The sequence below is a fragment of the Podarcis cretensis genome (genome assembly GCF_951804945.1).
Source record: "Podarcis cretensis genome assembly, chromosome: 16".
Classification (NCBI taxonomy): domain Eukaryota; kingdom Metazoa; phylum Chordata; class Lepidosauria; order Squamata; family Lacertidae; genus Podarcis; species Podarcis cretensis.
The window spans coordinates 27,973,582-27,999,210 of record NC_137186.1 but is presented as its reverse complement, the minus strand read 5'-3'; the positions used below and the strand labels follow the sequence as shown (position 1 = coordinate 27,999,210).

General features: G+C 45.3%; 2 protein-coding genes across 5 annotated transcripts in view; one reads left to right on the top strand and one right to left on the bottom strand.

Moving 5' to 3' along the window:
• SFI1 (SFI1 centrin binding protein) overlaps positions 1-872 on the bottom strand; it is a 34,881-nt gene extending 34,009 nt beyond the window's left edge. Inside the window, exon 1 of one of the 2 annotated variants that reach the window (XM_079956407.1) lies at positions 832-872. In XM_079956407.1, coding sequence (XP_079812533.1) covers positions 832-857 — 26 coding nt within the window. In that variant the 5' untranslated portion in view covers positions 858-872. Of the gene's footprint in view, positions 1-204; positions 307-831 lie in introns of those variants that run through there. The other variant, XM_079956412.1, reaches the window with a different exon arrangement.
• Positions 22-23,798, top strand: EIF4ENIF1 (eukaryotic translation initiation factor 4E nuclear import factor 1). 3 transcript variants are annotated; one of them, XM_079956533.1, is made up of 19 exons: positions 23-153; positions 2,094-2,204; positions 3,777-3,850; positions 3,957-4,084; positions 4,441-4,736; positions 5,233-5,434; positions 6,503-6,678; positions 9,962-10,097; positions 10,363-10,542; positions 12,962-13,188; positions 14,231-14,302; positions 14,995-15,187; positions 15,543-15,622; positions 16,496-16,635; positions 17,388-17,484; positions 17,811-17,940; positions 19,212-19,556; positions 20,073-20,237; positions 22,215-23,798. In XM_079956533.1, the coding sequence occupies exons 2-19, from the start codon at positions 2,121-2,123 to the stop codon at positions 22,439-22,441; spliced, it is 2,952 nt and encodes a 983-aa protein (XP_079812659.1). In that variant the 5' UTR covers positions 23-153; positions 2,094-2,120; the 3' UTR covers positions 22,442-23,798. The 3 variants fall into 3 exon arrangements, with proteins under 3 accessions (XP_079812661.1, XP_079812659.1, XP_079812660.1); XM_079956534.1 differs by lacking the exon at positions 23-153 and adding an exon at positions 332-399; XM_079956535.1 differs by lacking the exon at positions 10,363-10,542 and having other exon boundaries at positions 22-153.
• The last annotated feature ends 1,831 nt before the right edge of the window (positions 23,799-25,629 follow it).

Sequence of the window (25,629 nt, the reverse complement as noted above, 5' to 3'; positions counted from 1 at the left end):
GGAGGAGGAGGAGGAGGAAGGACGGGAGAAGCGGCGGCGGGGTCTGAGGGAGCGGCGGCGGCGGCCGCCCCCGTCGTCGTCGTCCTCGTCCCTGGCCGGACTGAGAGGGGGCGGGAAGGCCAGACACCCAGCGAGGGAGCGCCAGCGAGGGAGGTGAGAAGCCGCCCGCGGCCTGGGCCCCCGGTGGGGGTTCCGCTGAGTCACCTGCTGGGCGTGGGGCAGGGGGCGCGTCTCCTCGGGGCGGCGGGGGCCGAGGAGCCACATTCTCCCTTCCCGCTTCCGCCGGCTCTGTGTGCGGCCTCCCCGGAAAACCGTCCCCCCTTTGCCTGGGCGGGGCGTCTCCGTACTACTACTGCGCCTGCGACGCGTGCAGGCCGGCCTCAACAACAGCCCTGCCAGGTAGGCCGCCGCCGCTGCTGCTGCTACCCGCCCCCCGCCCCTTCTCTTGGGCAGTCAGCGAGGGAGACCGGGGCTGAGAGCAGAGGAGAAGCGGAGGGCTTCCCGCTTCTGCTCCACCACCCCACTTCCACGGCTTGCAGCTTCTTGTCTCGGCCAGCCATGGGTTATCCAAGGGACGAAAGTGGGGAGGGGGCGGGGGGGACAGAGTGGTGTCGGAAGTGATACTGCCCCCAAGGGAGGCATGGAAGGAAGGAAGGAAGGAAGGAAGGAAGGAAGGGGTCGCCGCGTGAGGAGAGGCGAGGCGGTGGTACCCCCGCCTAGGATTGTGGCTTCCCACGTTCTGAGTTAGGATTGGAGGCGGGTTAAGTGTGCGTGTGTATATGCGCGTGTGTTCAATATCCATATTCGTCATCTCCTGCCAAACATTCCTACCTGTTGAGCACCTTGGCAACCTTCATTGCAGTTTGGTCAGAATGGCTTGTATTGCTCCTTGTACTGCCTCTTCCAACCAGCCTGTTGGACCACAACTCCTGGCATCCCTGGCCGTTGGCCCCGCTGGCTTGGGGGTTGATGAGAGTTGGAGTCCAACAGTATGGAGGGAAGTGGAGGAGGACTTTTCTTCCATGCAGAAGGTTCCATGCAAGTTCAGTCCTCCCAGTAGGAAGGCCTTAGGGTGGAGGGTAATTGATTGATTGATTGATTGATTGATTGATTGGGCTGGAATGCCCCTTACCTATAATCTAGAGAGCCATTGTTACTGGTCACTGTAGGTAATATTGAACCAGTAGTCCGACTTGGTATAAGCCAGCTTCCTATTTAAGACATTCCTTTATTCAGAACTTTGAGGACTAGAATCTTTATGTTCAGGGGAAAGGCCATGGCTTAGATGCTGAAGTTCCCAGGTTTAAGGCTTGACAGCATCCTATTTAGCACCTGGAGGCCACCATGCTGGGGAAGGCATTACTAGTCAATAGTAGAACTCTCCAAGGTCTCAGGCTGCAGGAGGGTCCATTACTTGCTATGCCTGTAGTCCTTTTTTTCTTCTTGAACTGGAGATGTTGAGCATTGAACCTGGGACCTTCTGCATGCAGCACATGGGAGCTACGGCCCCTCCCACAAGAGCTTGTTGTGCCCCCTTTGAAGGACTTCTTGCCGAATATGGTCTGTCTCCACCCCTAGCTATCTGGAAGTACTGATGTGGCATTCCCCATGTGCTTCTGACCTGTGATAAGGATGCCTGTCTCCTTGAACATAGGGTCTCTCTTATAAACATAGCTATGATTAACTGCAGCGGTCTTGATAGGGAAACTTTCTCAAGGAGGCATCATGGTATCCTGGAATGCCAATACTCTGGTCCTTGACTCTCCTAAAGCAGAAAAGTGAGGCAGCCAATGTTTTATCTTCTTCAGACTCATAGGTTGTTGAAAGAAGCCCTATTATTATAAGTTGTTGGCCAACAATATGTATGTAAAAAGACTATTTAAAGGAATAACTCTTGACCTGGAGACTTTTGCTTTGAAGGAGTAAAGGCAGCAAACAGTTTTGAAAAATCCATACTACAGGCTACCATCAAATGTCTAGGTGCATGTAATGTGCTCAGAATGGCAAAAGTTGTCATAAGTGCATATGGAATGCTTGAAGTGAAACTACGTTGCATGGTTTTGTACATTCCATTTTTTGTGTGTGTTCAACAGGCGCATGTTGAAGGCCTCCAAGCAACTATGGATAAAAGGGGGGGAATGACAGAAGTTGTGAACGGCGATACATTGATTGGTGCAATGAAATTCCCTCATCGCTACACAAAAGTAAGCTTTTATGCTTCTTGTATAAGTATCAAATTGCTTCTGAAATGGTAGTAGAATCAAGCTGTTAATAGTTGCCATCAGTCTGCAAAAACTTGTAATTTTCCTGTAAATGAGCATACAAATATAGAACTGTCAGTGAGATTTTTCTTCTTTGGATTTAATTCCTAAACCTTTCTTTTTGTAGGAAAGCTAACAGGAACTCATTTAAGGGATAGGTGTACTTACTAGCCTTCTAGACACTAAACAAGCTGGTGTATGATACAATAATTTTATATTAAACTAGTTTACCTAAACATAAAGATTTGCAACACCACCCTTCTAATTTTTGCCACTGAAGTGACTGATAGCAAATTTATTTTACCAAATCAACAATATTAATCTGAAATTCTATTTTGTTTCAGAACATAGGTTGTAGATGTAATTAGAGTTTAATATCTAATTTAATTTCAAGTCACCTGGTCAAAATGCTTATTGCTGGAGGCCTTTGACCCCTGAATATTTCTCAGATGTTTTAGTTTCTTTTGAGATTCTTGAGGTTTTAAATGTTGGAGGTTTAGTTTTAAAATTCATATATAGGGGATTCACCACTTATGTGAGGGTTCCAGTCCGGTCCGCTGCGTTCATCACTGGAACACATGCAAATGGGGAATTCCTTATTCTGCCCCACCTCCTTTTGGCATGCATGTCAGTGGAGAGATGCCTGCATTCACCTACATAGTGAAAAGCAGGATATGTATGTAAATTCTATTTAGCTTTGCACTTTTGCTATGCCAAGTATTCCAGGAGAAGGCCTGTGCTTCTAGGCAGGACCACATTATAAAAACGAACAGTATAAAATAACATTGAAAGCCTTCAGTAGAAATGTACTTCAAAGATGTATAGCTGCTACATATAGTAAATGGACCATTGTGTGATTTCCTGAAAGTAATCTCAGCAGGACAGTTGTCAGTTTGCAGTAACTGCCACCAGACAGCACATTACTGATGTCTCTTGCATGGAACAATCTCCCATGTACAAGGACTTCTTTCAGAAAGCATTTGAGATTCTTATTTATGGGGAATCTTACATTCTTTCAGCTTCTAAATCCTTTAAACTCCAGCAGAAGGTATAATCCTCCCAAACCATGGGTAGGCAGACTAAGGCCCAGGGGCTGGATGCGGCCCAATTGCCTTCTCATTCAAGCCCGCGGACAGTTTTTACATGAGTAGAATGTGCCCTTTTATTTAAAATGCATCTCTGGGTTATTTGTGGGGCCTGCCTGGTGCTTTTACATGAGTAGAATGTGTGCTTTTATTTAAAATGCATCTCTGGGTTATTTGTGGGGCATGGGAATTTCATATTACAGTCCAGCCCCTCACAAGGTCTGAGGGACAGTGGACCAGCCCCCTGCTGAAAAAGTTTGCTGACTCCTGTGCCAAACAGACACTCCTTCAGCTGTTTTCTAAATACTCCTTTTGAGTCAAAACAGATACCAGACAAGCCTTCTTGCTATGTTGCATGAAATCTGGTGTACAATAAATTGTCATGTGGAAATTTGAGAATACCATCTTTTTTTCCCTCCTCTTTCTCCAGGAAGAGCTCTTGGACATTAAAGAGCGTCCCCATTCTAAACGGAGGCCATCATGTCTTTCAGAAAAATATGACAGGTATTTCTATTAATCATTAGTCAACTTATGACTTTCATTGGTTGCAGAAATGTTAAATATATAGGGGGTCAAACATGAGTGATGTGCATCTTTTGCAACGTTACAGTGATGGAGTTTGGGATCCTGAAAAATGGCATGCGTCACTATATCCAAATTCTGGAAGGACTTCACCAGTGGAAGGACTTAAGAAGGACTCGGATTCAGATCGGAGTTCACTCATGAGAAGGATAGTGGGTGAGCACTTCACAAAAGCACATAAATCACAAAACTGAAATATAGAGATTCCTGTGTGGCTTTGACTATTTCATGGAGCTCAGTATGTGCTTTAGAAAGCAGGGTAAAATAAGGAAGGAGCATGCAATAGAGTTACTTAAAATTGTAGTGAGGACTGTTTTAGGACAGATTTGAGTAATGAATTAAACTGCATATAACATAGAATTATAGGGCTGGGTCCTCTAGTTCAACTCCTTGCAATCACAGCAAATATGTAAAATGATTTTGCCATGCTTGTGAATACAGCTTGTAGCACCTACTTTCTTTAACACATAAACACATTCCTGACATGTAACTAAAATCTCTTCAACCTGTAGATCCCAGAGAACGGGTAAAAGAAGATGACTTGGATGTGGTGCTGAGTCCACAGCGGCGAAGCTTTGGAGGGGGCTGCCACGTGACTGCAGCTGTAGGCTCACGAAGAGCAGGAAGCCCACTGGAGAAAGAAAATGACTGTGTCCGTGTCATTGGTGGCCGTAGGATTGGCAGTGGGAGAATAATCTCTGCCCGAAACTTTGATAAAGACCACCGAGGTGGTGAAAAGGACTCACGGGACTCAAGAGACGCAAGGGACAGAGACCGCGACAGGGAGTACAAAGACAAGCGTTTCAGGGTAAGTCCTTAAAACCACACAGGAAGGTGTACCTGTGCCTGCTTCATGTATTTGATAGACTTTCTTGACCACTTGTATAAGCCGCACCAGGGCATCCCAGAGCAAGTTCAGAAAACAACACAGCACTTTCCTGTTATACAGTAAAGCATAAATGCCTTTGCTGTAGGTCTGATAATGGCAGAAACACCTGTAACCTGTGGATTGTGTTGAATTGGAAGGCTATTTGGCAGCAAAGAGGGATGGAGAGGAATGTTGCTTTAGAAGCAGAGGGCTGTATCTGGTATTGGTTCTTCTTGGGCCCATTGGGTGGTAAACTTTGAAATTAACAGACATGGCAAAGTTAGACCCATTAATTTCAGTAGGTTGGTGCTGAGTAGGACTTGGTTGGATTCAACACAAAAAAATTAAAAGCTGGATCCCACTAAAGGGATGATTATTATGATTGGCTAGAGACCACATATTGAATGTTTTCCACCTCTCTCCCCGTAAACTTTAGAGAGAATATGGGGACAGCAAGCGTGTATTTGGAGAACGCCGAAGGAATGACTCCTATACTGAGGAGGAGCCGGAATGGTTCTCTGCTGGCCCCACGAGTCAGTCGGAAACCATCGAACTTACTGGCTTTGATGATAAAATACTAGAGGAAGAACATAAAGGGCGGAAGCGAACAAGACGGCGCCCAACTTCTCTGAAGGAAGGTATTAACACAGAAACTTTGTGTATTGCATAACTGGAGAAAAACTATGGCCCAGAAAAGGGGGGGGGGCATTTTGTGCATTGAAGTGTCTGCTTCTATCCATTTCTGTCATTGGCCGTTAACTGAACTTTCTCTGCTTCGTGATCAGTCTTCTGGCTTGTAGATGCAGGTATGAGATGCATCTTTACTTGAGCTCTTTAGAGTGGGGTTATAGGGCCTAGGTGTGTATGACTTGGTATAGAGGGCATTTCTGTGTCTCTGCTGTGCTGTAAAGCTAGCCATAAGAGGTTTTCATTTTAGAATATTATTTGCTTAAATGAGTGTAAACCTCAGGTGCCTGTCTAGACCAAGATGTGGGAGGAAAAAAATTAGTTAAGCAAGGCTGGGTGATAGTGAGCAAGGTAACTAGTGTGGTCCTAGCAGGTGATGCATGTGGTACGTAGCTGTCATACTGGGGATTGATTGCCTTAATCTGAGGTCCTTTTGCAGCCTTCCTGAAGGACAGTATCTCATGCACTCTTAATTTGGAATCAGGATAAGATGTTGGAATGCAATCCTAACTACTTTGCTGGGAGTGAGCTCCATTGAATTCAGTGGGACATACTTAGCATAGTTAATATTGCAGCTGTAGTGTTAACGCATTCTAGGTAAATAGCAAAATTTTGCTTGGGAGATTTTGGGAACAGATAGCTAAATTGGCCCCATCTGCCTCTTGCCTGGCTGCATTCTAATGGAACTGGGTGTTGGTAGGCCTTAAGGCTTCATGCATTTTTGCAGACTGTAAAAAGGTCATTTTAGCAGCACTGAAATAGTTCTTTAGCCACCTGAAAACTTAACAGTGGATACAATTGGCACCTTTCTGGTATCTGTTTTGAACGTTCTCTGGAGCAACTCTGATGAAACTTGAGAGTAATGCATATTTAAATGTAACTTAGGGAAGCATTCTATGAACTTGTAGACCTGTATAACAATTGAAACAGGCAGCTGTGTCCCTGGGTGTCAAAGAGTGGCTCCTGTTGCCTCTCAAAATTATTTTGTGTGCGCTGATTTTGGCTTTATCCCTCCCAAGGAATAGAATGCAATGGCGGGTTAGCAGAAGAGGTAGAAGTGCAGTCTGTTCTTGGCCAGGAGACAGTAGCTGATCAAGAAGTCCCAAGGGAAATAGTCCTGCCGGAACCAGCTCCAGGAGAGTTCGATTTCAATGAGTTCTTCAACCTAGATAAGAGTGTTCCTGGCTTGGCTTCGGTAAGTATTTTTTTAAAAAAACACCCAACTCTGCCATGATGGTTACCATCTTGAACTAATGCACCCTGTTTCTGGTGGTGGCTTTTCCCATGTCTTGTTGCTCTGTAGAAGGCTTTGAAAAACTTTGTCAAGTGAAGTGGAAATACTTGAATATTTCAAGGCAGCCCTCTGCCATGGGTGGGTTTACTTGCATGTTTGGAAGTAGTGATGATATGGCTTCATTTCTTGTACTTCACCCTTCTGTGAAAATTTGCAGACAGTGAGCTATGCTGAGTTAGATCATCTGGAATACAGTGGTACCTTGGTTTACGAACTTAATCCGTTCCAGAAGTCCGTTCTTAAACCAAGGCGTGCTTTCCCATAGCAGCGGGTAACTCAATTTACAAATGGAACACATTCAACAGGAAGTGAAACATGATCTGCTTCCACGGCAAAGTTCACAAACCAAAACACCTGCTTTCGGGTTTGCAGCGTTCTTAATCCAACTAAGCTGTTCTTAAACCAAGGTGCCACTGTATAGGCTTTTTATGGAAAGGTGGGGTATAAAATATTTTAAATACTACTCCTTGTGATAGGAACTGAGAAAAAGATAAAGAAACAAGTCAAAGAAATGAGGTCAATGACCTTCCGAACTTAGTTATGTCTTCTAAAATTCCTCTGGCTACTGTAAGCAACAGTGTTTGAATATGCTTAGTAGTGGTATGGGTTATGAGCTGCATTATGGAAAACTCCGGTATAATTTTAGATGGGGAACTTGGGTGGTGGGAGCCATGAGGCTTCTAGTTTAAACAGGAAGTACTGGGGACAACTTTGAGGTTTGCACAACTACAAGAACTTCTGACTTGACTGAGTGGGTGAGACTTTCTTCCAAACCAGCAAGTGAATATGCCTGTTTGTTCATCGGATATTTTTAGTTTTAAAAACAGGAAGCTTTATTTAAATTGTCTTATTCCAAGGTAGGTATGTTGGGGTTGAAATCTGCTGGATGTGTCCATACACAGTTGCCTCAGGAGAAAACTATCCAAGGAAAGATTTTGAGGCTACCCATATATATTTTTTTGTAGGTATGATGCTCGAACTTTCTTGAATTCAATTTTAATCAAAATATTGAGGGCCCTTCCCAAAAACAAGGCCTAAAATTTTATGTATTTGGATACTCCAGATCAGGCACAGGCAAACTCCGGCCCTCCAGATGTTTTGAGACTACAATTCCAATCATCCCTGACCACTGGTCCTGTTAGCTAGGGGTGATGGGAATTGTAGTTCCAAAACATTTGGAGGGCTGGAGTTTACCTATGCCTGCTCCAGATTATTAGTTTGAATCCATGACTCCTTATCCCCCAAAATGGGTTAGGTATATCTGGACTACTCAAAGCTGAATAGTTTCATATACATAAAATCCTTAATATAAACTAATAAGACTAGTTAACCTTCAAAATAGAATACCTGACACCCAAATGCAATCTCTCAGGCTTTGACTTGCCTCACAACAAAGGCGTTATTTTGCAAGAGGAACTCGGGCTTCATAGGGAACATTGGGTGGATGAAGGAATTGATTGCCTTGGATTTAAGGGTGGGAGCACTGCAGCAGCAGCCAGGATCATGCCTAGGCTTGCAGAACGCAGGCTTCACTTCTGTGCATGTAGGTAATCCCTCTCAAGAATGGCCTGCAAAAAAATTAAATAGGCTAGTGACTTACCCCTGCCCCTCATAAGAGTAAAGAGGAAACACCTTCAAAAGTAGCTTATCAAAGCTCAACCTAGGATGTGTTTGCCAATCAGAAGCAGTGGTGCTGGTTGATAGTGGTACTGTGCGGTGAGGAGCAGAAAGACCCTTGAGTTGTCAGGTCTGAAGTTGGGTGACGGTGTTAACTTGACATAGCATAAAAAATGATTTAGTTAATACTTAACTGTGGATACCTAGCAAGCTTCCAAGTTCCACAGGGCAGGCGGGAGGAATTCATCCTGAACTCTGTGCTACTCCTGTTCCACTCTTCCTTCAGTAAAGCCAATAAGAGGTCATCATAGCAGGTCCCATTTTGTCCACAGTCAAAATAGCATTTGATACTCTACTAAAATATAGGTTAGCAACTGGCACTTCTTCAGGTCCCACATAATACCTGGTCCACATTTGTAAGAACTCAATTTTTGTGTGTAGCAGCATATACACTTTGGAACGCCTTGCCTATTGAAATCAGGCATGTGCCTTCACTTTGTTTTCAGCACCTACTGAAAACATTTTTGTTTAGAAAAGCCTATGCAGATATATAAAATGCTGATGTGTTTTTAGTTTGTTGCTGATTTTAATTTATTGAATGTTTAATCAATAATGTTGGGTTTTTGTAAACAAGTAGCGTATAAGTTTTATCAACTAAATAAAAGTACAAATACAGTGGTACCTTGGAAGTTGAACAGAATCCGTTCCGAAATTCCATTTGACTTCCAAAACATTTGGAAACTAAGGTGTGGCTTCCGATTGGCTGCAGGAAGCTCCTGCAGCCAATCGGAAGGTGCGTCGGACGTTCAGGTTCCAAAGAATGTTTGCAAACTGGAATACTCACTTCCAGGTTTGCGGTGTTCAGAAGCCAAAACGTTCCACTCACAAGGCGTTTGGGATCCAAGGTACGACTATATAGTAATGGAGCCCTTTTTATGTAATGTTTTGCATATGCAAGAATGACATGGTACATTTGCAACAGAGTCTTGGTCTTTGGAGGCAAAAGTGCCTCTTTTTGGAAGCTGCCTTTTGCAATACAAGTAGCACCTCCTGGGTTGGAATCCTAAGTCCCCTTGGACACAATAGGATCTTGGTTCCGAGAAAACAAGTAAGATTACCACTGGTGGAGGCTGAACAGCATGAAGTATAGTTGACTATCCTAAGGTTCTAGAACCTTTGGCCCTCCAGATGTTGCTGAACTATAACTTCCATCATCATCATCATCATCCCTGACAACTGGCTGTGCTTGCTGGGACTGATGGGAATTGTAGTTCAACAACATCTGGAGGGCTAAAGGGCCCTCACCATTGATCTAAACCTTTAGGATTAGTAAATTGAGGCCCCTTAATGGACTCCAGGACACACTTCTGCCATCAGGGCAAAGTGCCAACTGCCAACAGAAGTGGTTTGGGGACTAACCTTCAGAGAACTGGCTTTGTGTGGTTGGTTCTGGAAGAATTCTGGAAACAGCAGGCCTGCTACAGTCAAAGGGATTATGCAGGGATCAGACATCTGTTCTTGGTTATGATTGCCTGCAATATCTACCCCTTTTCTCTTTATTATATAGATGATAGAAGATGTGCTGGGGGAAGGTGCTGTGTCGGCCAGCAGGTTCAGCCGCTGGTTTTCCAATCCCAGCCGTTCCGGAAGCCGTTCGAGCAGCCTTCGATCTACACCCCATGAAGAGTTGGAGAGACTGGCAGGTAATACTGTCTTGTCCTTTCTATGGCCATTTGTATTTCTTCTAGAAAGTGGCAGGACCATGAACTCTAACCCGTTGCCCGTGGCATTTCCTTCATTCTGATTCTTCAGCTTCTGGAGCAGAACCCTAAACTCCTTGGGTAGGAGTGTGTCTGTTTGTGGAATGCTGTCTCCTCTCAAGAGTATAAACCTCTTTGCTCTGTTCTCCTGAGAGCAGTTTAGCAGAAAAGACTTACAAGGCAGTCGTCCTGGTTTTTACTGTTTCAGGTCTAGAGCAAGGCATTCTGTCCCCTGGTCAGAACTCTGGAAACTACTTTGCTCCCATTCCTTTGGAAGACCATTCTGAAAACAAAGTGGACATCTTAGAGATGCTGCAGAAAGCCAAAGTGGACTTAAAACCCCTCCTCTCAAGTCTCTCAGCCAACAAGGAGAAGCTTAGAGAGAGCAGTAAGTCTTCCCCCTTCTGCTGTTGTGATGCCTCTGGGTGCCTCCGGCAAAAACATGTTCAAGTGCCAAGCTTTGGTTCTCGGCCAGGAAGTGCTAAGATTGACTTCAGGGATCCCTATGGATATCTGCATTGCCTTGCTATTGCCTGATCCTTATCCATAGGCTATAACAGCAGGATTAACTCCTGGTGTAAACGAAGCTCCTGGTATCAACCCTTCCTGGCATCTGAATCAATTTCCAAATTGAAAGCTGGTGGCAAAAGCCTCGAGCACTGCAAAGCTTGCCACTTGAGCCGCTCTTGCTCTTCACCCAAGCTTGCACCACAGCATCTCTTGCCTCAATAACGTAAGCAAAGTTTTCTGCAACTAATCTCTCAGCTAGGGAGTCTGCGGCTTCTCTGGATGCCGTATAAACCTGGATATATTAAAGAGAAATATATTTGGCCAGTACCTGAGATGGCAGCTTTGCAGTGGATGTGGGGGTGAGGGCTGAAGGTGGGAAAGGAATTCTTGAGCCATAAATTCTCCTGCCGAAATCTTGGCATGTCGTACGTCTTGGTTACTGAGGCCCACCTTTTTAAATTGCATGTACTGCAAAAAGGCTTGCATGGCTGATCTGCATGTTGCTTGTGCATGTTCAGAAGCTCCCCTGTATGTGCTGCATATGCTGCATAATAATCTGGTTTCAGTTCAGAATCTCAGCTGGCAGGTCTGAGCAGCAGATACTGGCATGCAAAAATGCTGAGGAATTTATAAATACGTGTCTTTGATTTGGTGCATCCTGATGACAGTCAGGAGCAGGAGTTGGAATTTTCATCCAGTGAATATGCACAGTGGGAAACTGGGAAATCCCTGCTGTAAAAGTTTCCACCCAAACTAATGCCGAGCCCTGTGCTCAGATGTCAGTCTCCATCTTCTTGCTACAGTTTGCTGAATGTGCTTGAACGTTAAGTGATTAGGGTCCTTTCCTGCATCTGCACGACTGACAGGGCATCTGAATTTCAGTATTGGGTGCTAATTTTGTTCTGTAATAAATAAAAAGGCAATTCCTGCTATGGAAATACATTCATTTACATTTCTTAGGCCAATAACTCTTAAACGAGACCTAAGACTGCCTATTACCTCATGGTGCCTCTGTGTTCCAATATCTGTTCGCTAACTGGAAGCATCTTGCCTAAATGGCTAGCTGTTGCTTCAGAGCACTGTTTTCTTTGTGATGCATATTTTGTGGCTTTGCACGATCTGTGACTAAAGACTCGACAAGCCATTCTAGTGCAACAAACAATGCACTTGGTGTTTCTATTGACTACTCTTCAGTCTCCATAGTAGATGTAAGCGACTTCTGCTCCTTGGAGCTCCTGGAAAACACAAGACCGGAGCGTCACAATTTTATACAACAGCCTTGAACTTGCTTGGGTTAACTGCTTTTGTGAAATGGCAAGTAGCTTCTGCTCAGATGGGTCTAAATTGACCATGTTGTGGTTTCTTATCTTGCTGAGGTGCAGTAATAGAAGGCATACATATGATCTTGTGAATAGAAAATCCGCCTCTATTTTAGTCTGACTTCAAACACCAGTGGTTCAGCATTGACTGACACGACATAAGGATCAAACATGACAGTGCAGCTTCTTGTAAGCAGAATATATGCTTTCAGATGTCAGCTTCTGCATAGAAGTGAAGGCATGCATTCCAAGAGCGCCCTGGTATTGCAAGTAAAAACTTAGAACCGTGAGAGAGACCCATAGTTAAGAAGCCCAAGAGATCTTTTATTCTGTTTTAGGCAAACCACTATTTGAAAAATAGTTTTTTTCATTGAAAAATTCTTGGAAGAAATTGTCCATATCCTTAGTGGCTCAAAGAAAGCTTGCTCAGGTTGCAGATCATTTGTGCATGTGCCTTGGGGTGTCGTCCACTGGAAAGTGCTATTGTCCCAACTCTCTTGCTTTATAGGGGCACTTAGTGCTGGAGTGTACCCATTGTCCTAATAGCTCTTGTACTGTACAAATATGCGTGGCTGTTTATATGCTTCAACCCCTTGTATGTAATCTAAATTCTGCTAAGCTGTTGGGCTGGCTTCTAAGTTACTCACAGGGCTCAGAGTTATCTCTGACTCATACCTTATTGAGAGTCTCATAAGATGTCTGTGTCACCTCTTTGTTTGATTCTTATTTGCTGTTTGGAAGATCTGGAATCTTAATTTTTGATTTAGCTACAGCTTCGGTGTTGGATGTGCATTAAGTCCTTGCATGGCCTTGGAATGACTGACGCTTTAAAGCAGTGACCTGGAACAAAAATGGAGCTAGTGCCGTATCCTTGTGGTCTTCCTTTCTGGCAATCTCTGTCATCCCTGAATCTGCCCCATCAATGGAACATCTAGTTCTTGATTATCTCTCTCTTCCCCCTCACCCCAACCCTTTCAGCACATTCAGGAGTTGTCCTTTCAGTGGAAGAAGTAGAAGCTGGGCTGAAAACCCTGAAAGTGGACCAGGAGAGGAAACCTGCCGCCCCCTTAACGGCCGAGCAGATGGAAGAGTCACTAAACATGAGAGAATCCCGGCACCTTAAGGATGGCGATATGTCTGCCTTCAACAAACTAGTCAGTACTATGAAGGCAAGTGGGACTCTGCCCTCCCAACCAAAAGTCAATGTAAGTAGAGAAGGAGTGCGTAAATGATAGAAATTCAACCACACCTAGTCTTGGGGCACAAACTGAAACCACTTCTATATACAAACACGTACTGCTTGTATGACTGTATAGCAGACATAGGTAAAAGGAAAAGGTACCCCTGCCCGTACAGGCCAGTCTTGCTAGACTCTAGGGTTGTGCGCTCATCTCACTCTATAGGCCGGGAGCCAGCGCTGTCCGCAGACACTTCCGGGTCACGTGGCCAGCGTGACAAGCGGCATCTGGTGAGCCAGCGCAGCACACGGAACACCGTTTACCTTCCCACTGGTAAGCGGTCCCTATTTATCTACTTGCACCCAGAGGTGCTTTCGAACTGCTAGGTTGGCAGGCGCTGGGACCGAATGGCGGGAGCGCACCCCGCCGCAGGGATTCGAACCGCCGACCATGCGATTGGCAAGTCCTAGGTGCTGAGGTTTTACCCATAGCGCCACGTCCCAATCGTATAGCAGACATACTTCGGATCAATAGTTTAAAACTATATGAGAGGGCATCTTAGTGGATGCATCCCATGACACGGGGAAATTATTTCTTGTAAGAGTTCTTAATGCACAAAGAGTGGAAATCTAAACTTTAGAAATGGTATGAACTTTCATTACTTTTTATTAGATGTCATTTATTTCCTATTGAACAGGAAAGCATGGGCAAAAGCTGTTCACCAACCATCCAAAACTTAAATATCAATATATAAGGGTAGGGGGCATTCTATAAATGGGGAACTACCACTGAGCAGGCCACCTTCGGTTCAGCCAGTACCAGTTAGTTAGTGACAGTAGTAAGGTTTGATGTGTGGAAGACTAGCTCCTCCACCTCTGTCTTTAAAGTGGGTGAGCTGACCTTGGCATCCTTATAGCCTGCTTATCAAACTGCTTATAAAATTGACGCCTCGTTACACTGGTATATTTGTCTTGATTCTTGCATGTGCTGGTGGGCTGCAGGGGGAGGATGGGGCAGGCGATGAATGCTTACAAAGTGATACAAAAACTGCATGTCACCTTATTTTCAGCAAACCCTTGAAAGCCACTTGATAACGCCTCCTGAGATGCAAGGCCAATCGGCCACAAAGAATATCTTGCAGGTAGAGTAAAACTAATAATAATAATAATAATAATAATAATAATAATAATAATAATAGGGATAAGGTGGTTCTTAATGTAACCTGGACCCAAGTTACTAAGGGCCTTGTAAGATAATACACAAACCTTGAACCTGGCTCAATAATGTATGAGCCTCCAGTGCAAACCTTTTGAGCACTGGAATTAAATGCTGGTTGTAGCCTATCCCCATTTTGCACTAGCTGAAGCATCCAACTGTCATACTCCATGCATGCAAATGGATGTTTGCAGCACTCAGTGGCAGTGAGCTTACCACAAGAAGCTGCATGCAGCTGCTACAATGACTTAAAAATATTTGTATAAATAAATAAAAAAAGCAAGAGTGTTGCTCTTGTTGACTGGCTCAGCTAGTATGGCTGCAGAAGTTTTGTAATCCAGCCCTGCAGATTTACAGAAAGTTGCAGCCTGCTTGCCTGCCCTTCCATGTCTGTTTTAACGAGAATCTGTGCTCCATTTGACAACCACCTAAAAGAAAACAAGTAGATGAAGTTCCCATTCTGCTTGCCTGGAGGCAATTCTTTCTGCCGCAGGCAGTTTGGAATGTCTTTGCAGACTTGTTTTTATGGAGCATCTCTTTCTGTTATGTGCTGCTGGGAAGTGACTTTAAGTAGTCGTCATAGTTGGAGGATCTGAAATTCCTGTGTTATTTCCAAAGGAGATCCTCGGGCCATCCAGTGGCAGACCTGCTTCATCTAATGTCCTCAACAACTTGATGAGTGGCTTGGAACCTGTCTCATCTCTGCTTGGCCAAAGAGCCCCCTCTCCACCGCAGCCTCCGATTTCTCAGATGTTTCCGACTCGAGCTGCTTCTGCCGACTATCTAAGGCATCAGATCTCCTCACCAATTGGTAAGAGCTGGAATGTCCCCATCAACTTCCTTTGGATACATCCATTGCCTGCCTACTGGTACTCCTGGGAAGTTCATTGTTTCACACTCCTACAATCGACTCAGAGTTTCTAAGCAAAACAAGTTGGACTCAGGCTCTGAATAATAACCTTGGATCAGAATTAATTTGAATTGCAAACTAACAAGTCCAGATGACTTCTCTAAAGTCAGTAGCTCTTTCTTATGTGTTCAAAAGAGCTTGTAGCTTTCCTAGAACAAAATGTCTTAAGAGAAAACCATCTGTTTCTATAGGATTTTTAGGACCACTAGGCCACTGGTTCACTTAATGTTGAAGCTGCTCGCTTATCTCATTGCAGGCTTCGGATCAGGTTCTCAACAACTGCTTGGTGATCCATTTCAGGGGATCCGGAAGTCAATGAGCCCAGCTGCTGCACAGGTGAGGGGGGAGGAATGCTTTTCCTACCCTTGGTGTTTAAGTTGGAATCATGATGGGTGTGGAATGTAGCCTAGCCTAGCTGGCTCACTGCTAGAAACGGCAACGATTCTATCTAGCCGAATGAAGGAATTGTATTTTATTCAGTCACACTTATGTTAGGCTCCTTGCAGAATTGCATGCTGTGTTGAAAAGTTGGGACTTCTACGGTGAGAGTGGCCTATTATAAGGCAAACATATTGGTCAGTGATGGGGTGTACAGGGAATGTAGGAGAGGTATCTCCTACAACATGCCAGAAGCTCAAAAGGATTTGGGAGATGTGTGGTTAGGTGTAAGAAACTGGAGGGTGGGGTAATAACCTGTTTTCCAGTTAACATTCCTTCTCTCTGCCCAGCATGCAAGGGCATTCCAGTGAGAAAATCTAAAATACCTGTGACCTCTACTGACCTAGTTAGAGCCTTGTTACTGTCCTGTTCAGACAGTTTTGAGAAATGACTTCTCGCTTAGATCATAGGTACATTTGGATTCTACCTTTACAATAGGCAAATGTCTTTGGAGATATACTTTAAAATGAGGGTTACCAGATAAGCTATCTCGGAATAGAGTTGGAGGATAATCTGAAGCAGAAGTGTTGAAGTGCTTTCCTTGCAACTGTGCTGTAATTCAGCATCTTACTCCTAACATCTGGGTTAAATAGTGCAAGCATGAGGTGGTGACCCCTCCTATTTAAGAGGGGAATGTTGCCTTTTGGTACAGACTTGTTAACACTAAAGAAACCTTTTAGTGTTGGCATCTGCAGCTAATTTGTAATAATAATCTAACAGTTTAAAAGTCTTGGCTTTAGACTTACAACCCTGCTGAAATCTTTATTTCAGATGAGTCCGCTTGAGCTGCAGCAAGCAGCATTAGAAGGCCTCTCGCTTCCACATGACTTAACCATGCAGGTGTCGAACTTCTACCAGCCGGGTTTTGGCAAACTACAAATGGACAAAAACCGAGATGGCTTCAGGAACAGGTGAGCATAAACAGCAGTTTGGTAGCTGGGAAAGCAATTTCAATGCTCCCTTCCTGTGTCTATTTGTCCTACCTTATTTTTCAAAATAGGCTCATCCCAGAGCTCTGGCGAAGATAGTTTGAAATGTGGGTCTCAAGTTTGCTAGGAATAAATAGTTTTGCTGACATAGGGCTTGGACTGTAACTTCATGAACCCAAGCAGTGCCTGTAAAAATTAAATATTTGTAATAGCATATATTGCATATATTTTGCACAATGATTGTTGGATATTGATGCATGAAAAGCTGTGGGGACCACTGAATCTGAACTGCAGGGATTGGTCTGTAGTACTTAGGGTGAAATTGCTTTCACCTAGAAAACACTTGGCACAAGGCAAGTGACCTGCTTTCCCCTCCACGTTGCTCTGCCTGGCCAGCCCCAGGTCTGGCTGGAACTCTCCCAGCCTGCTTTCCTGCAGAGAAAGGACTGTGGCTTCTTTACCAGAGTTCTGACCTAGTGATGAAAGGTAGTCTGTCCTGCTCTCTTTCAAATACACAACGAACCAGGTTCAAAGACCAATCTTAGTGTTGTGCTAAGCAGTACCTTCCATTTCCTCTCTTAAAAACTAGCCCATTTTTATCCTGCCTCCAAACTGATTTGTATCAGTAGACCAGAGCAGGCCAGACTCCCAGGACAGTTTAGCCAAGGAGCTTTCTTGTTCCCCAGGCAGAAAGAGGATGGGGCAACAGTTAATGTGTGTTTTCTCTTTCTTAGGCAGCAGCAGCAGCGTCTGTCGAAATCTCCTGCTCCCATGGGCCACAGAGGGAATGCCTCTTCTCCTCCAGCCCCTGCTGCTTCCATTACTAGCATGGTTAGTGCTATTGAAAGACCCGATTTTGTACAAAAAACAAAGAACAAATGGATCAGATTTAGTGTAGTAGAAACCCTCTTTCAATTTCCAGCTAATTCAAGTGTTGTAATACCAGATGAACTTGACTTTATTATTGTTGTGGTGGCACTTCTCCTTCAAACTCTTCTTTAGTTGTACATTTCTATAGCATCTCCCTGGGGTCCCAGGCACTGCCTGGTGTATCTAGGGCTCTGGAACTTTTCTAGCTAGATGAGCTGCCCGATGCACAAAAACTATCCCACACAATGGGCTACTAATTTCTGGTGATCTTTTTGTTTTCTTTCTAGCTGTCTCCTTCCTTTACTCCTACCTCAGTGATACGCAAGATGTATGAAAGCAAAGACAAAAGTAAAGATGAACCAAATCCTGCAAAGCTGAAATGCAGTGAGAGAGATGACGGTCTGAGGAACAGTGAAGGTACGGAATGGAGTGGCGGCCATCTGTGTTGTGAAAGGCGAAACGGAGGTCTAAATAAGTCCATGCCACCATGTGCCATAAATTCTGTCCAGAAAATCTCTGTAAAGCCAAAAGGGAGGGGTCTCTTCTGAAGAGGCTGGCGAATAGGCAGGAGAGTGTTCTGTGGTTCATGGGTTGTGCAGAGAGACAAGACAGGCAAGCTACTTGGTATTCTCTGCCAAAATTCATTAAATCTTCTCATCTAAATGTGATTGACAAATCAAAATTAGGCAGGCCTGGCAAATGTACATGGTGTAGCTTCCTCTGCATCCATAGAGTAGAAAATGAAGCACAGGGAGGCAGTAATGGTGAGTAGAGAAGAAACAAACCTTTGGAAGCTAGCACTGTGAAGGAGCAGGGCATGGAACATCTCCTGTGAGGGTTAAGTGGCTCATGCCAGCTCTGCTGTGCCTGGGCCACAGCTATGCAGTGTGGTGGTAGTGGAGGGGTTCCAATTTGGACCAGAGAGGCCTGGCCACAAATCCTTGCTTCAGGCATGAAGTTTCATGTGATCATGGGCTATACCAGGCATCCCCAAACTCGGCCCTCCAGGTGTTTTGGGGACTACAATTTCCATCATCCCTGACCACTGGTCCTGTTAGCTAGGGATGATGGGAGTTGTAGTCCCCAAAACATCTGGAGGGCCGAGTTTGGGGACGCCTGGGCTATAAAATCTTCTCTAGCCTGGTCTCTGGGGAAACAGTTTTGTGGAAAAGCAGTGTATAGTTAAACTATGGAACTCACTCCCACTGGAGGCGGTGATAGTCACCAACCTAAATAGCTTTAAGGGAGAATTAGACAAATTAATGGAGGAGAGAGTTATTTATTGCTACTAACCATGATGGCTACGCTCTGTCTCCATGGCCAGAGGCAGCAATGCTTCTAAACACCTGTTGCTGGAAGCCACAGGAGAGGAGAGAGCGTTTGTCCTCTGGTCCTGCTTGCGGGTTTTCCATTGGCACCTGGGTGACAACTGTGAGAATAGGATGCTAGAGTACCTGAGGCATTGGCCTGATCCAGCAGGCGGTTCTTAAGTTAAATTGGGGGGGGGGGGTTGTAAAGGCTAAGCCTAGCCAACCCCAAGCACAGGGTTGTTGTGGGAATGTGGGATAAGCCGCTCGATCCAACAGGCAATTTGGCTGCGGTGGCTTCTTGTCAGCGAGTGTGCTCTCTTTCCAAACCCCACCCCAAATTATAGTAAACTTAAGTGATTTGCTCTTGTCTCTCCACAGAGGGCTTGCTGCCATCTAGGTCCATAGAACACGTTGATCAAGAGAATTCACCTTCCATAGGTACCAAGCTAGCATCACTACAGCGCTCTGCCTGTTCAACGCCACTTTCTCAGACCAATCGTTGCACCAAAGAACAAGACTACAGGCCGAAGTCCACTGGGAGAAAGACCCCTACCATGGCTTCCCCTGTCCCGGGGTCTACTTTCCTCCGTCCCGCCCACCAGGTCCCCCTGGTTCCTCATGTACCAATGGTACGGCCTACTCATCAACTGCCCCCAGGATTAGTCCAGAGGATGCTGCAGCAAGGCATTCATCCTCAGCATCTTCCACCTCTGCTGCAAGCAGGTAATCTTTCTTCCTCCCTAACACAGGAACAAACTGTCGGGCCATCTTATTAACTGCAAGGTTAGAAAGAATACTTAAGCACAGCAACCTTTATGAATTCTGTTACCTTGTAGGTGGAACTTAAATGAGTGATCGGACTGCTGGGATAGCTCAGTGGGTAGAGCATGAGACCCTTAATCTTGCGGTCATGGGTTCGAGCCCCACCTTCAGTAAAAGATTCCTGTATTGCAGGGAGTTGGACTAAAAGATCCTCTTGTTTCCATTCTAACTTTTCAGTTCTATGATTTGGGCATAATTTCTTTGGGATCTCCTTAAGAACCTGAAACAGGCAGTGTGTGAAGATGACCAGGGCCAAGCAAATGATCAAATCCATTTAAACAATGGCTTGTGGTTTTGAGTCAAAACGGCTATTAACTTGCCTTGAATTCTTGGGAATGGTTGGGCTAGAAATGCAGATAAATCTCCAAAACTGAGGAGAGATCATTTGCTTATGGGGGATTTTTTTCTTCCTACCAGGTATGATTCCCCCTGGGGTAGACCTGACTCACTTCCAGGGAGTGTCTGCTCCCATCCTTGGTCAGCCTTGTTACCCACTTCCAACAGCTGGCCATCCTCTCTTGAATCCTCGCTCTGGGACACCTCTGCAGCTGGCAATGATGCAGCAGCAGCTACAGAGATCAGGTAATGTTTTCCCTCCCCAGGTAATCAGGGGCTGCCAGTGTTCTAAATGGTTCCTTTCCAGCATGAATAGCAAAACTCTCACTTAGAAACAAGCAGCTTACAGTACTTCTCCTTGCTGCTAGAGCAGAGTTAAGCAGATGGTGGGCTGCCATCCTTCAGTGGACCACCTTGGCCTGTTGATAAGATTTTGCAGAGAATGATGAGCTAAGGCACTGCTTGTCTTAAGTAGACCTTCACATTCTAGATCTTTAACAGCTATGCTGCAGCTAGTCTGTGTTAATAAATCCTTTATGTTCTTGCTTTGTTTTTTAAAGTTTCAAAACACTTTGGTAGCCCACAGGAAATCGCTCAGCAAGACCTATTTCTGCACTAGAAGATACCAGATGGTGGCCAGGGCTGTCTTAAGCATATCCAGCACCGTGGTGCAAAGATGCCTCCGGTGCCCCCCCCCTCCCAGAGTTGTCAACCTTTTTAAGGGGAGGAACCCCAAAGTTGTTGACTTTTTTTAGGGAAGATTCCCCAGAGTTGTTGACCTTTTTTTAGGGAGCTGACACCGGCGGGGGCGGGGGACGACGACGACTGATCTCCATATAAATGCTAGCTAGTGGAGACATCTAGGAGGAGAGAAAGAAGAAGAGGGAGGCGATCACTAAGTTCATTTCTGCAAACTAAGGTTTGAACAGGACATTTAAAGCAGAAGACTGCTCTTTTGCAGAGATGAATTTGACAATGCGTTGGGTGAAAATGACCTGGAGGAGGGAGGCAAAGTGTGCCTCCCAACACAGATCCGCTTGTGATTTTGGTTGGCGGCTGAAGCTTCTTCCTCTTCTTTTAGCCGAGCTTGCTGAGGGACTGGGAGGCAGAAGCGTACAAGTTTGCTGCCTCTTGGTGGCTTACTGCAGCTAGCAGAGGAAAGGGAAACAGACACACACACAACACCAAAGAAAGAGAGACAATAGGGGAAACCAACTGATGAGTTATTTTCCCTTTTGAAAAGGAAAACAAGGAGGTGCCTGCCCCAGTGGTGGGAGAAGGGGGAGCCGCTTTGCGGTTTGACAGTGAGCTGGGGGAGGGAGGGAGGGAGGGAGGGAGGGAGGGAGGGAGGGAGGGAGGGAGGGAGGGAGAGGAGCAGCTTTGCCAGTGCTGTTGCTCACGAGCCGCTGGCTTGCCAGAGAGTCAGTCAGGGAGGTAGGGGGACAGGGGAGCCACTTTACTGGGAGGGAAGGAGCCCTACCAGGGCTACCGATTGCCGCAGCTGTGCCATCCTCCCACCCGTTGGGGGTGCTGATTGGTGCGGCCGCGTGATCCATCCATCCATCCGCCCATGGGGGGGGGGACGGCGCTTTCAGATGCTTTGCCGCTCCCCCCTTCCTCTGCCACTGCCACCAGCCATATAGTTGGCGGGGCCCAACTGGTGGGACTCGCTGGGGCACCCCTGATAGGCCTGCACCCTGGCACAATGCACCAATAAGCCCAGTGGGAAAGACGGCTCTGATGGTGGCTCATGTCACAAGTGGTATTTTGGAGGAGAGCTCAAGTGCTTCTCTTCACCTTGGAGAGCGGAAGCCACCTAGTCTCGTGAAGAGGCCAGGCCTTCTTGATGCTTGAGTTCAGGAGGCTGGCAAGCAGAGCTTTTGGAAATGCTGCTGGCCCCTGAATACTGCTGCAACAAACAGAACTAGCAACTGAACTGCTTGCATCTACCCTGTAGCATGGTCGAGCTGTACTCTGAATGGTTATAGAGTTCAGGGATGAAGAAAGCTTTTATTTTGCCACTCACTTCAGGAGTTCTATCTGTTCTCTTAGAAAAGCTGAAGAAGAGCTTCTGACCCAGAGCCAAACATACAGTCCATTCACCACCAGGACTGAAGCTTCCCATCACACTTTCAAAGCAGCCTCATGTTTGCTCAAGGCATATATTTCATTTTTCCTTTCTCTCTCTCTCTCTATCTCCTCCCCCTGCTCCCCCTTCCCCAGGCTCAAGTGCACAAGGATCTGCTGTTGGTGTACAAACTCCCCCTCTGAATGTGCCATCTCGGACTGGACTGCCTCATGTGCACTCACAGCTTGACCACCGTGCGAACCAGCGAAGTAGCTCCCCTGTTGGTCTTGCAAAATGGTTTGGTTCGGACGTCTTACAGCAACCTCTCCCTTCCATGCCATCCAAAGTAATCAGTGTAGACGAACTGGAGTACCGGCAGTAAGCAGCTGTGTTGAAGAGCAGGTACTTAGTCTTCCTGCTGCTGCCTCCTTAGACACGGAACTAGGTGCTTCACTGGCATTTCCTTTTGGGCGCTTTGATTTTAGCACTTTGTGCAAGGTTTTCTTTTCTCCCCCCCCCCTTCTTTTTCTTGTTTTCTTCATTCTTCTTCTTTTTTTGAGTGACTGAAAGCACATGGCACCTGTCCGAGCTCCCATGTCTACATTGAGATTAAAAGAATCTCCTGGACTTGAACAGTGAACCCTGAAGGAACTTTGATGCAAGACAGGACCAGTTCCAATTCTGAAAGCATCTTCCCTTTTTTGCGTTTGGCTTTCTTTGTAAGATATGTGAATGAAGTGCTGGGAATCCTCTTGAGGATAGAGGTAGCAGCTTAAGGGGTTCCTCACAGGAAATTAAATGTATAGACCCTTGTGTACAGACCAATGTATAAACATCTTTTTGTATATATATATATCTCCACCAGATAGCTTTTTTTGAAACCTTATACAGCTGTACATAAGAGTAGCTAGTAAAAAGTTACGCTTTAGTTTGTGTGCCTATGATTTGGGATCTTTTCACTGTACATGTGGGACTTGTTTAAGATTAAAGGTGCTGCATCTGTCAAGTGTGAGTGAACAGGGTGAAGTCGCTTTGCCTGTTGCAGTCTCAAGTCTTTCTCCACGGTATCCTTTTTGTCATCCGTAACGTGGCGGTAGCTAAAGTGGGGGAAGAGCAGCCACTGTGCATCCTGAACTACTCCTGTCCAAGAAAAACTTCCAACGGGCAACCACTTCATTGGAAGTGTCAGCCTTCTTCAGCGCACTGAAGACACGGCAAGTGGGCTGCTGTATACGGACCTTCGTAACTGACCTTAGATAATTATCAGTACAACAGTAATTCCACCCGATTGTTGTCCTTGCTGCTGTGTGGTGTGTCTTTTAAAATTGCCTTCCACTAGCTAAGGTCAAAAGCAGCTTCTCTCAGTGGCCCACCATCACCAGCGACTCTTCCATCACAAGTGTAGCTGTAGTTGCCTGTTCTTTCCTCCCCACTCTTGAAAGTGAAATGATAACCTGATACAGTCCAAAACAAAGCCAGCTCTTGCACTCTGAAAGCAATGCTGTGGCTAGTATTGATGGCCCAGAATAGGCTTCAGAAATGACCTGTCACATGCTCCAGGCATCTGGAATCCATATGGGCCATCAATAACTGAACACTTGAATATTTCTGTAAAAAGTGAACTAGTTTAAGTATACTTTGTGGTCATAGACTCTTCCCTGTAAGATTGTTTCATAACTTTTTTTTTTTTTAAGTGACAATTTCCCCCAAACGGTCTGTAAATAAAGTCAATTCTATGAGCTGTTTGTCTCGCTGTGTAAAAGGATGTTGGAAGTGAGTGGACTTTGCTTCTTTGTATCAGTTGCTAGTTATGCTACTGTTTCCATCTTTAATTTGGCTTTTAATGTGTAATCTAAATCAGATTCGCGAACTGAACTTCAGGTTCTGTCTGGCTGTAGCAGCTTTGCTCATAATTCCTCAACAATGGATGAGTGAACTTGTCCTGGCTTTACTGCACAGCTGGCTTATTTCAGCTGTCAGCTGCTTAAACCTACTAATTTCAGCAGCTTAATTGGGAATTCCGAAAGAAACTAGAAAATGAGAAACCTGCAGCTTGGTAAATAGTAAAGGTTTGTAAGATTTCCCACCCTGTTTAGTATTTCATTTGGGGCCAACTTTCAGTTTTTGAAAGGGTTTGGAGAGTCTCACAAGCTGCTGCATTGTAAGGAAAACTTGCTTAAATAAAATGAATCTAGTTGCAAGGTTTGCCCTTTTGGCTCTCCCTCAACTTGCACAGTATTGGAAACTTGGCATATGAGTAGAGTGGTACCTCAGGTTAAGAACTTAATTTGTTCTTAACCTGAAACTGTTCTTAACCTGAGGTACTTTAGCTAATGGGGCCTCCTGCTGCCGTCGTGGGTTTTCTGTTATCATCCTGAAGCAAAGTTCTTAACCCGAGGTATTATTTCTGGGTTAGCAGAGTCTGCAACCTGAAGCGTCTGTAACCCGAGGTACCACTGTAATGTATTGGAAGTTGAGTGAGTTAATGTGTCACAGGAATTCCTGTCATGTAAGGTGGCGCTGTGGATTAAACCAGAGAGCGTAGGGCGGTTCGAATCCCCGCGACGGGGTGAGCTTCTGTTTTTCGGTCCCAGCTCCTGCCAACCTAGCAGTTTGAAAGCACGCAGTACAAGTAGATAAATAGGTACCGCTCCGACGGGAAGGTAAACAGCATTTCCGTGCGCTGTTCTGGTTCGCCAGAAGCGGCTTAGTCATGCTGGCCACATGACCCGGAAGCTGTACGCCAGCTCCCTCGGCCAGTAAAGCGAGATGAGCGCCGCAACCCCAGAGTCAGGGGTCCCTTTACCTTTAAGGTGGCAAAATGTGTGGATTGCAAGATGCTTGTGAACGGGCTGAGCAGCAGTTCTCAGTAGCAGCTTTAGAAGTTTCTAATGGAGCTTGGGCTTGGACTACCTAATGGGGTGTTAATGCACCTGGTGTTAGCTTAATCTTGGCAGACACCTCAAAACTAATACTCTATAATTAATCCTGTTGTGTGCTATAGGCATTGACCCCTTAAACTGCATGGAAGCAGCTAGGAACAAGGGTCCTGCTCCTCTCCTAACCACCCATGTTAAGATTGTCTCGCATTTCACTTATTATTCAAACACTATTCCACCTGGTGGCAACAAGGGAATAGTAACAATTTTTTTATTGAAAGGTGCAGCTGAGTTTTTTGGGCACTAAAGAAAGATACTACTGTATAAACACTAGAGGAAGTAGGGATCATCCAATGATGCTAGGCAGTGAGAAAGGAATAACTTCACATAATACAGATTAATTATGCCATTCGCATCTAGCAGCTGGGGTGAGGATAAGGTTATTTCTGGCTGCCTAATCTTGATAGTTAAATTCTACCTCCACCACCATCAGTTAAATTCTACCTCCACCACCATCAGGGCAACTCTTGTATCTAAATGCCACATTCAGTGGGGAGCAGGAATGGGCTCCTGCACACACGTGATGTGTGGGTTTTTCTATAGGCAGCTGTTTATCATCACTGGTATACCAGAGACGCCTTTTGTACAAAGCTGTGTCAATTTTGGAAAAGCTTGAAGAAAACATTTCTAG